The sequence below is a fragment of the Mustelus asterias genome, chromosome 12 (assembly GCF_964213995.1).
Source record: "Mustelus asterias chromosome 12, sMusAst1.hap1.1, whole genome shotgun sequence".
Lineage (NCBI taxonomy): Eukaryota > Metazoa > Chordata > Chondrichthyes > Carcharhiniformes > Triakidae > Mustelus > Mustelus asterias.
Genome location: NC_135812.1, coordinates 81752612 through 81765073, shown reverse-complemented (window position 1 = coordinate 81765073; position 12462 = coordinate 81752612). Strand labels below are relative to the sequence as shown.

The 12462-nt window shown below is 45.4% G+C and overlaps 1 protein-coding gene across 1 annotated transcript in view; it reads right to left on the bottom strand.

Annotated features, from left to right (window-relative positions):
• The window catches only part of mgat5b (alpha-1,6-mannosylglycoprotein 6-beta-N-acetylglucosaminyltransferase B), a 911118-nt gene that overhangs the window by 337571 nt on the left and 561085 nt on the right, over positions 1-12462 (bottom strand). Inside the window, 1 exon segment of the mRNA XM_078225993.1 lies at positions 8189-8198. Within this exon segment, the coding sequence (XP_078082119.1) occupies positions 8189-8198 (10 nt within the window).

Here is a 12462-nt window from a genome sequence, read left to right as displayed (position 1 = left end):
TAGGATTAGCTGCAGTTAGCCTTTCACCAGCGTAAACCCATTCATTCTGGCACCATACTAATCTATTGCAAAGAACAAGTCAATAAAAGGCACTCTGTTACAGAACACATCCCAGGATTTTGTAATTTTCTTTGTGCAGTTTTCACTCTTATCCAACAAAAACAGGACAAACATTTCTATTGTGTCCAAAGACATTTTGGAAATGGAAACACTTAAGAGGATTAAGACATCAGTTCAGTCACAGTTGGCGTATTACATTTCAAGAAGGAAATGAGAACTTTGGAAAGGATAGTGCTGTGATTAACTAGCATGATACAGAGAATAAGATACTATAGTACTGGAGTATGGCTGGAAAATGCTGCGCTTTTTTATTTGGAGGCTTAGGAGGGAATTTAATAGAGTTTTTAAATTGATGCGTATTTTTGAGATGGTGAGTGATGAAAGATGTTAGGGGTCAATATAAAAGGCATAAATTCAATATTATCACGGGGCAAGTTAAGGGGAACATTAGAAGACATGTTTTCATACACTTAATCGAACACAGAATTCTTTACATCATGTGGCTATTGAGGTAGAGACTATGGCCACGATTCTCCTGAAAAGATTGAAGTGCTGCTGCCAACGGGAGAATGGGAATGTTGCCTGCTGGCATTGGCAGTGCTGCCCAAGTGAGATTCAACCACCTTTGGCATATAAAGCATGATGGGAGGCACACCGGCGAGGCCACCTTCACCGAGAGCGGGCTGCCATTTTTAAAGGTGCCCAAATCTCTGCATTCAGAGAGAGGCCCTTCTCTTCTCCACCACAGAAATTGTGACCTCCCCCTCCCCCCGCTGACCAGGGAAGCATCACCAACCCCTCATGAAAGAGGGGCATCCTCCTCGCTACCACTGAAATAACAATTCAGCCCCCGCATCCACCCACCACACCACCCCCCCCCCTCCTCCGCCAGCCCCCCCCGCCTCCGCCCCCACACCACACCACACAGACCGGAGGGTGGCTTCTCACACCTGCAGCTTCTTAGAAAGAGAAGGGGAATCCCTTCTGCAGAATGGAGGGCTGCTGGGATTTGGGAGCCTGCCAGGTGTGCAGGGGGCGCGGTGGTTAACGGGACCAGCTCACTTCAAATCTTTTATAGTCCACAGACCAGAATGAAGACTTAGATCAGAGAGCTGCCTGAAATCATCATGCCTGGAGTGACTTTCAGGTTTCCCAGGACTCGAAGGGGCAGTCTAGCCACTAGACTCCCCGTTCCATTAAGGTCTTTAATTAAGTAACGACCTAATACTCAATATTCCAGTTGAACAATGTTGAACAATGTTTCCAGTTAAACTAAAAAGAGTGCAGAAAAGATTTACTAGGATGCTACCGGGACTTGATGGATTGAGTTATAAGGAGAGGCTGGATAGACTGGGACTTTTTTCTCTGGAGCATAGGAGGCTGAGGGGTGATCTTATAGAGGCATATAAAATAATGAGGAGCACAGATCAGTTAGATAATCAATATCTTTTCCCACAGGTAGGGAAGTCTAAAACTAGAGGGCATAGGTTTAAGGTGAGAGGGGAGAAATACAAACTTGTCCAGAGGGGCAATTGTTTCACACAGAGGGTGGTGAGTGTCTGGAATAAGCTGCCAGAGGTAGTAGTAGAGGCGGGTACAATTTTGTCTTTTAAAAAGCATTTAGATAGTTACATGGGTACGATTGGTATAGAGGGATATGGGCCAAATGCCAAGTTGGGCCGAAGGGCCTGTTTCCATGCTGTAAACCTCTATGACTCTAAGATATTATCTGTCATAACTTTGCAAAGTAGCATCAGGAGCATATTCAAAATGTCAGATCACAGAATCATCCTAATGTGTAGGCACTATTTCAGGAGGGCACCACTCATCTGTTTGCTTCACATTCAAAGGTGATTGGTACATAATTCCACTCCAACCTGTAGCAAGTTTGTGGAGGTCAAAAAGAATGCTTCTCTTTGAGGGAGTTTGGGGGTGGGGGACTGGGGTAGCGGGTGAGGGGTGGGGATGGTTTGAAGACATTAATGCCTAATTTAACATTTTTAAATCAAGATCTCAATTTTAAAGATTAAAGTTTATTTATTAGTGTCACAAGTAGGCTTACATTAACACTGCAATGAAGTTACTGTGAAATCCCTTAGTCGCCACACTCTGGCACCTGTTCAGGTACACTGAGGGAGAATTTAGCATGGCCAACGCTCCTAACCAACACGCCTTTCAGACTGTGGGAGGAAACCGGAGCACCCAGAGGAAACCCACGCAGACACGGGGGGGACGTGCAGACTCCGCACAGACAGTGACCCAAGCCGGGAATCGAACCCGGGTCCCTGGCGCTGTGAGGCAGCAGTACTAACTACTGTGCCACCATGCTGCCCTATCCAGGTCTGTTTTCTCCGACCTTGTCTGCAGCTGGGATTCTCTGGTCCCACTGCTGTGAATGGAGATTTGGCTGAGCGGCCCTGATCTTTCAGTAAGCTCTTTGAAGGCAGACCTCGATACACAAATCCGCGATGTTACAAATTAAGGGTACTTTGAAGTGTGTCAGCTGCATTTGAATCTGTTGACCCTCAAGTATTTAAAACCTGCTCTGGCCCACTTGACATAAAAAGAAATGCACGATGCAAGGGAACCAAACTCCTCTCTCAGTATGCTTGACCTAGTATCTCAGTTCAGTAAAACATTTAGTGCCAAAAGATCAAAACTAAATCTACAAATAAGGGGATTTTGTATTCTTGTCACGTTTCTCTCACTGGCATAAATGAGTCAGTGATCATAGTGGTAATATACGCTGATCAGAAAATAAACTGATGAAATTCTCTCAAATATATGCTCTCGAGGACACCGCTGAGTTACTTTTGTTTGTTTACTTGACTTGGTTAAAGGCCCTGTTGCTTTTAAGTGGGTTCGTGCTATGAACAATAAATAGTGAACATTATACCGTATGTTATTCTCAGAGATGAATCCTATTAGTAATTAAAATAAAGTATGTTGTCAAATTATCCAAGCTAAGGTCATTGCCAATATTTTACTCACAATCTTGTAAAGGAACTGAACCGTCGGATGCACAATCAAGTCGATTGTAATAAAATCTACTTTAAAGATGAGCAACACAGCGACTGATTTGATCCCCTGTTGCAATAATGACGGGACTACAAAATCTGCCCTAAATCCTGAATTTTAAAATTCTCGAGCCTCACTCAATTAAATGATGGCGCACTCCAAGTATGCATGGCCTAGGTACAGGGAAGATGCAATGGAGGTTACTGCAAAAATTTAATGGGGGTGGTCCTTTAACATTGAAGAAAGGAAATTTAATTTCTGGTCATGCCAATAGAAACATCAATCACCATTTTGATATAAGTGTTGATTTTGCAGAGCTCGTCAAGAACAAGCTATTAGAATGAGGTTGAGGGCACAGTGACATTACTGAACATTGCTTTGCCATTCCTATGCTGCAACATAATGGCAGATGTCTTTGCTGCCAGATCCGTAATGATCTCCCTGCTTATTCAAAGCAAGTCCTCAATCATGGTAAGTAGGCTTCTCAAGATCTGCAAATATAATTTTGTACCTAATCTCACTGGCCTAGTTGCTTTCAATTTGTACCAACTCAACCATGAAATAATAACGCAATGCACTTTAAAAAATAAACCCACCTTAAGGAATAAACATGAGAATCCAATTTTTTTAACAAAAGGCATTTCAAACTTCAGGAACAGAAAAATTATATCAAAACATTAACTAAAATGGCGCTTTAAATATTACAAAAATACAAACAAGGCCTGTGTTACTAGAATCATAGAATCCCTGCAGTGCAGAAGGAGGCCATTTGGCCCATTGAGCCTGCACCGACAACTATCCAACCCAGGCCCTATGCCTGTAATCTCATGTATTTACCCTGCTAATCCCCCTGATACCAAGGGGCAATTTAACATGGCCAATCAACCTAACCTGCGCATCTTTGGAGCGTGGGAGGAAACCGGAGCACCCAGAGGAAACCCACACAGACACGGGGAGAACGTGCAAACTCCACACTGACAATCACCCAAGGCCAGAATCGAACCCCGGGCCGCTGGCACTGTGAGGCAGCAGTGCTAACCACTGTGCCACCGTGCCTCCTTTACAAATGGAATTCCTTTACAAATGGAATTTCTGTTGCTTCCATCCTAAACAATGATGCAAGGGAAAATTAACAAATCCAAAACATTGTGCAATGCCTGCATAAGTTAAAGGTATAAAAATGATCACAAGCGCCCAGGACACAACTCACCATTGCACCCTTTGCTTCAGCTTCACCCACTATGACTTATGAGCATCAACTAAAAGGACTTGCAATCAAAGCTTGAGCATCAATTCTCACCACAGAGGACATTTCAGGACAAGAACTTGGCGAAATCGTTGAAAGCCCACACAATATTTTTGCATTCAAACGGAGAGAAAACTGAACTGCTGAATCAGTCTGCTGCCAATGATTTGTGTAAGTGCCCACTGAAAATGAGGAGAAACGTCAGCGCACAGGTGACCCAATATTTTGTTCAGATCCTTCTCCTGTAATAGTGTCAGAGGAGAATTTGGAATTCGCATTGAGCTAAAGAGGGAAAAACAACTTTATCAGGGCCTTCCAGGTTTTGAGTTTGATGGGTTTGGTTAAGTAGATTAAACCAAACTGAGCCACTGCTCATGGGCTTTGTACTTATCCTTAGTTCAGATTAGAATTTTTAAAATGAGAAATGAAGCCATCCTGAATTCAATCTCGGTCACTCATGCCTGTATAGGATTGACACAGTATTAATATCAGCCAATACCATTGGAAGTTGTGAAGAAGTGTGTTGTTTCCACAATTGTTAGTTGGCACAAGCTCTGGGCCTTTGTTACAGTTTCTGGCTTTTTCATACAAAAAACTACATTGATATTTCAAGCAGCCTCTCACTTCAAATTGATGTATTCAATTTTCAATATAGAAAGATCAGATTTGCAAAGTAATAACGAAAATTGCCAACACAGCCTATTCATTACACTAGAATTACACTTCATCCTTGTTAAATTTCAAGGAAGTATATGAAAAAAGCACACACAACAACCGAAAAAAAAAGTCATTTACAATTGCAATAGACATTTTTCAATAATTAATAGTAGATTCATTAATGACAGCAGTGTTACTTTAAATGGGAAGTAACTGAATTTTATTGATTTACAGACATGAAGGTAAAAATAAATGATAAAAGTAACATATATGTTCAAAGAGAACGCTGCCCTATTTTGTAGGCATAATTGCATTTAATTATTGTTTGTCGCCTGGCATCCGTTTTAAAATTCAAAGCAATTCTTTCTTTCAGAAATTTCTATAAGAATCGAGAAGTCATTATTTGTGATTTTCGGATAAGTCAGGTTCAGCTGCCTTGAATCACAAAAGTTACTGAATAATTTATTTGGAAGGAATTACGGAATATTTTCCTTGACAGAAAGAGTCATATTACATTCTTTCACACTTGTGTTGAAAGAGTTGATTAGATTATTAAGATAACATTGATGGCCACGGGATTCATGTAAATAGATTTTGTGCAAGAAGGATTCAATTAAAATGCTCTGAACATGTACGCAGGGATAGAATGTACAGATAGAACACAAAATCTCAAGACAAAGGCAACAATCCATAAATCAATATTGAATACAACAGTGAACTATCTACTCCAGCTAGGGTTTAGAAAGCTCTTCAATATTTCTTTAGGGCATATTTATAAAATTGATGGCTAGTAAAGTGGAAATTTAGAATCGGAAAAGAATCATACCTTTACCACAACAGGACTTTTCTCCTGCTTCAGCTCATATCCCACATGCTCTGGAATGTGTGGTGGATCTTCTCCTAAGTGGTGCGATCTTCCTGTCCCACTGATGGCGCACCCCTGCTTTGGGTTTCTGGGTGACGAGAGGTGCATTCAACCCAAAATCCTGTTGACACCTGCAGGACCAAAAGATCCCACTATTGGCCAGTGGTGGGTTCCCTCCTACCACCATGAGAAACCTAGCTGGTTGTGCAGTAAATCCCGCCCAACATGTCTGAACCTGCCCCTTTAAGGAGCAATCCTTTACATCAGTCACTGGGAGATTGCAGCGCCGCAATTAGAGAGGGAGAAAATCATCATCGAAGCCAAGAAGAGAAAGATACAGACATCCTTAAGATGCCTTTAATTGGGAAGATAGAGCCAATTGACCCAAAAGTGGAGAGCTGGGGATAATATCTCGAAAGGTTGCATTCCTTCTTCATGGCTAACCTTATCTGAGGCTGAGAAGTAATATTCTCAAATTGACAAGGAGAATCTTGCAGTAATCTATGCAGTGACGAAGTTACACCAATATATGGGGGTGATCCTCCCAGCCTGCTGCGCCGCTCTAGCAGCGCAATGGGCCGGGAGATATCAGAGGAGGCCGTTTAGCGGGTTCCCCGCTGGGCGCCGTGGTCTCCGAGATGAAAATTTGTAGCATCGTCAGCTCTGTGCTGGAAATTGGCGCAGAGCTGATTTCAATATTTAAATTACCATTAATGGGCTCAGGACTGCAGTTCCCAGGCCTGCCAGTGTCTTCCCCCCGGCAGGAGTCGTTTACTCCAGCGGGGTTTGCAACAACTCCCCACTAACGAGGAACTGGCGGCCTCACCCTGCTATAATGTACAGAGGTTGGGGGTAAGGGGGAGGTGTCCCCTGAGCAGTGCCAGCCAGGCCTCCTGACGCAGCCGAAGAGGCAAACTGGCAATGTCCAAGGGGCACCTTGGCACTTCCCAACGGGCATTGGGCAATGCAAAGGGGGCAGGGCCTTTAGAGGGGCAGGGCCTGTTGGGGTGGTGATTGGTGGGGGTGGGAGGGTGCCCCGCTGCCACTCTGTGTAGGGTTCGTTGGAGGCCAGCAAGGTGGCGGGGGGGGGTGACAGTGCGGGACTACTGTGCATGCGCTGATCTCTGCACTGACAGATCTGCACGTGCACAGTGGCCCGCTCAGCGCTATGCTGCCGGCCTCACCAGGGGTAATAGGCCCGCCGACAGATTTTCAGTGTGAATCACGCTAGAGCACTTTGCAGTGCTCAGAGATTCATTTTGAAAATCCCGCTAAAAAAACCAGTGGGAGTTATTCCAGTTTTTATGCGAATTCGACACTCAGAATTTTTTGGGGTGAATCCCCCACCCCCATTATATGGGAGGCACTTAACCATTATATCGGATCACAAGCCGCTGTTAGGATTATTCCAGGAGGATAAGCCCGTACCACTGATTGCCTCTATAAGGGTACAGAGATGGGTCTTGCTGTTGGCTGCATATTCATACCAGCATAGACCAGGGATGCAAATTTTGAATGCGATGCACTCAGCTGCCTCCCTCTGCTGCAGGATATACCGTCACCACCAGTGCCGCCAGAGAGAGTGTTGGTGTTACACCTTCCAGAGACATTGCTGGTCTCAGCTACTCATATAAAGTCTTGGACCAAGAGAGATCCATTGCTCTCCAAAGTTAAGAAGATGGTGTTACAAAGTTGGCACTATGACAAGTCGGAGCAGATCAGACCTTATCTCCAGTGTAGCATGGAGATGTGAGGATGGTACGTTGTTGCTGGGAGCTCATGTCATAGTGCCACCCCAGGGGCAACAGCTTTTACTACAGGAGCTGCGTGATGCACATCCTGGGCAGAGTAGGAACAAGGCTCTGGTCCAAAACTATGCCTGGTATCCTCAAAGAGATCAAAAGGATGGCCAGCCAGTGCCTGAGTTGTCAGACCCAGCACTCATTGCCACCACCGACGAATATGCATCCGTGGGAGTAGCCGGACTGGCCACGGTTGTGTTTGTACATGGACTTCGCTGGACCGTTCATGGGACGTATGTTCCTCATCCTGGTTGATGCACATCCAAGATGGCTGGATATCTAACTAATGAAGTCCACAATGGCCACAGCCACCATTGACAGTTTGCAGCAGAGTTTTGCCATCCGTGGCATTCCTGAGATCTTAGTGTCTGATAATGGCAGAGCATTTAGTTTTTTTTAGTTTATTTATCAATGTCACAAGTCGGCTCACATTAACACCTGCAATGAAGTTACTGTGAAAATCCCCTAGTTGCCACACTCCGGCGCCAGTTCAGGTGCACTGAGGGAGAACTTAGCATGGCCAATGCACCTAACCAGCACGTCTTTCGGACTGTGGGAGGAAACCAGAGCACCCAGAGGAAACCCACGCAGACATGGCAAGAACGTGCAGATGCCGCACAGACAGTGACCTAAGCCAGGAATTGAACTCTGGTCCCTGGCGCTGTGAGGCAGCAGTGCTTACCACTGTGCCACCGTGCTATCCAGCTGAGAAGTTCTGCCAGGTCAAATAGTATATGCCACGTTTGGTCAGCCACTTACTACCCAGCCTCGAATGGCTTGACAGAGTGAGCCAAACATTTCCAGCTTCTATGAAGGAACTAGCTCAGAGGCCACTGACCTTACACTTGGCAAATTTCTAGCTATCGCATAATTCTACACTAAGCGCTACTATCGGGGTTACGCTAGCTGAATTATTAATGGGGTGCTGCCTCTGAACTGGTGTTTCCAGATTGGTTGGGGATGGTGGAGGCAAGCCTCCCAGTAAGAACACCATGACTCGAAGAAAGGAGAGTGCTGATGTACCCGGGCAGGGGGGCAGGGGGGGGCCTCTAAGCTTGTTTGGAGTGCTGGCCTCCTGGTCTACTGCTCAGAAGCTGCCTCAGGGTAGCCACTTCCAGGAAAATCCCAGCTGGCTACTGTTGACAGGATTTAACAGGGTTTTAATTGGATCAACTGCCTAACACATTCAACCGAATATTTCCATCTCACATACCAGGGGAATCGTAGCGGGTGGGACACGGACCATGAAAAGATCCGTTGACCTCGGGCGGGATTTTCTGGTCTTGGGGCGAACGTGGCCGGAAAATCCCATCCTTTGGTTATGGGTGGGGAAATGATCCAGTGGTGGGATGGAGTTAGGGAACCAGCCTGCAAACTTCCACCTGTGTTCATCCCAACTGAAAATCCAACTCACGGATTTCGTGATATATTTTATTTTGGGCTTTTAAACTGCATGATTCTTTGCTGACATTATCATTATAAACTATATACATATATTACATATATATATTTCTGTAGAAAACCAATTAGAATTGAATGCATATCCTTTTTGATTCTTAACAATTATATTTTCAGTAATTAAAATGTCATTCTGGTTTTTGAAGTCTATTAAGGACTGAATAAATACACATCAAATGTGATTCTCTTTCAGTTTTGGTTTTCAAACGTCAAATGGATGGAGCATGAGATATTCAAGCACCAAATGTAAATCTTCACGTCTGATCACTTCAGTGGGTTTCCATTTGTACACAATTTTCTTACCGACAGAGAACTTAATTTTGATTTGAATCCGAATCAAATGCAAGATGGAATTGCTGGCAGTAATTTAGGATCCAACAGTTTCTTCAGCTATTGCAGTGAAGATTAGTCAACCAAACCCTGCACAAAATGTGGCTTCGATCAAATTTTATCAACGTTTCACAGCATTGACACAAGATGTCGTTGATTTTTTTTCTCTCCACAAGACATTCCAATGCAGTCGCTGTTGGAAGAGCTCTCTCTCTCTCTCTAATGACACCTAAATAAATTTTCCAACCGATGACTCAAAAAAGCTGGTGGATTAACAGTTCAATTTTTCACAAATGTTATATATAAAAAAACAGGTGGAATCCCACGGTCCCACTAGCAGGGGGAAGATTGGTGGCGGGGGCGGTGGGGGGTGGGGGTGGGGGGTACTTAATCCAGCGGGAGGCCAAAAATCAGTTTCCCAGCAGAGAGATTAACTTTATCAATTATGTTCTCCGGACTTTAAAGACAGGTTAAAGGTGCTGCTTCAGCCTTCTTGGGGATCACTCACAAATATCAGCCTTATGACGCATATTGGGTGCTGTTAGCAAAGCTGCATCTTCCAAACCCACGACCACTATCATCTAGAAGGACAAGAGCAGCAGATATCTGGGAACACCACCAAATGGAGGTTCCCCTACAAGCCACTCACCATCCTGACTTGGAAATATATCACTGTTCCTTCACTGTCGCTAGGTTAAAATCCCTCCCAACAGCACTGTGGGTGAAGCTACACTGAAGCACTCCTCGTCACAATGGATGTCTCGGCACTCTACATCAGCATCCCCCACGACGATGGCATTGCTGCAACTGCCTCAGTACTCAACGCCGACAACTGCCAATCTCCAGATGCAATTTTACAACTCATCCGCTTCATCCTGGACCACAATGTCTTCACCTTCAACATCCAGTTCTTCATCCAGACACACGGAACAGCCATGGGGATGAAATTCGCACCTCAATATGCCAACATCTTCTTGCTCAGGTTCGAACAAGACTTCTTCACTGCACAGGACCTTCAACCGATGCTATACACTAGATAGATCGATGACATTTTCTTCCTTTGGACTCATGGCGAACAATCACTGAAACAACTATATGATGACATCAACAAGTCCCATCCCACCACCAGACTCACCATGGACTACTCTCCGGAATCAGTTGCATGCTTTGACACACGCATCTCCATCAAGGACGGTCACCTCAGAACCTCACTGTAACGCAAGCCCACGGATAATCTCACGATGTTCCACTTCTCCAGCTTCCACCCTAAACACGTTAAAGAAGCCATCCCCTACGGACAAGCGCTCCGAATACACAGGATCTGCTCAGATGAGGAGGATCGCAACAGACACCTCCAGACGCTGAAAGATGCCCTCTTAAGAACAGGATATGGCGCTCGATTCATCGGTCGACAGTTCCGACGCGCCACAGCGAAAAACCACACCGACCTCCTCAGAAGACAAACACGAGATACGGCGGACAGAGTACCCTTCGTCGTCCAGTACTTCCCTGGAGTGGAGAAGCTACGATATCCTCTCCAGAGCCTTCAACATGTCATCGATGAAGACGAACATCTCGCCAAGGCCATCCCCACACCCCCACTTCTTGCCTTCAAACAACCGCACAACCTCAAACAGACCATTGTCCGCAGCAAACTACCCAGCCTTCAGGAGAACAGTGACCACAACGCCACACAACCCTGCCACAGTAACCTCTGCAAGACGTGCCGGATCATCGACACGGATGCCATCATCTCACGTGAGAACACCATTCACCAGGTACATGGTACATACTCTTGCAACTCGGCCAACGTTGTCTACCTGATACGCTGCAGGAAAGGATGTCCCGAGGCATGGCACATTGGGGAGACCATGCAGACCCTACGACAACGGATGAATGAACACCGCTCGACAATCACCAGGCAGGAGTGTTCCCTTCCTGTCGGGGAACACTTCAGCAGTCACGGGCATTCAGCCTCTGATCTTCGGGTAAGCGTTCTCCAAGGTGGCCTTCACGACACACGACAACGCAGAATCACTGAGCAAAAACTGATAGCCAAGTTCCGCACACATGAGGACGGCCTCAACCGGGATCTTGGGTTCATGTCACACTATCTGTAACCCCCGCGACTTGCCTGGGCTTGCAAAATCTCACTAACTGTCCTGGCCGGAGACAATACACATCTCTTTAACCTGTGCTTAACCCTCTCTCCACTCACATTGTCTGTACCTTTAAGACTTAATTACCTGTAAAGACTCGCATTATCTTGTAAATTGAGTTTGTATCTATATATGCCCTGTTTGTGAACAGAACTCCCACTCATCTGATGAAGGGGCAGTGCTCCGAAAGCTAGTGGCTTGTGCTACCAAATAAACCTGTTGGATTTTAACCTGGTGTTATGAGACTTCTTACGGTGAAGCTCCACCTCAGGGAGTGCAGCGCTTCAAGAATGCAACTCACCATCACCTTCTCAAGGGTAACTAGGAGTGGCAATAAATGCTAGTTGACCAAGTGCCGCCCACATTCCGTAAAATGATTACAGAAAAATAATCCAGCACACTTCTGCAGGGTTCCCAACTCTCACAATGCCTACGTTCTGACCCACTCCCAAGTGCCACAAGTTTTTGAAGGACCAGGGTGATTACAGGGCTGGATCCTTGGAGACAATTGATACACACAGAAGACCTGACAGATGACAGACGCCATTTTGCAGTCTGTGGAGTGTTGCTGAGGAGAGCTACAATGTCACACACCCATCCAACAGGTCCATGATTGAGCTGACAATTGAGCTCTTAAAGGTGATGTTTAGATGTTTGGACTGGTCAAACGGGGTTCTCCAATATTCACCACAGAGAATGATCCAGATCATTGTTGTCTGTTGCACCCTGCACAACCTCACGCAACAAAAGGAGATGCCCTAGCTGAGGGAGACATCGAGGACCGATGTCTAACAATGAAGACCATGATGGGTAGGGTGATGACGAGGGCCAGGATGTCGCAAAGGAACATGCTGAGGCCATTGCGAG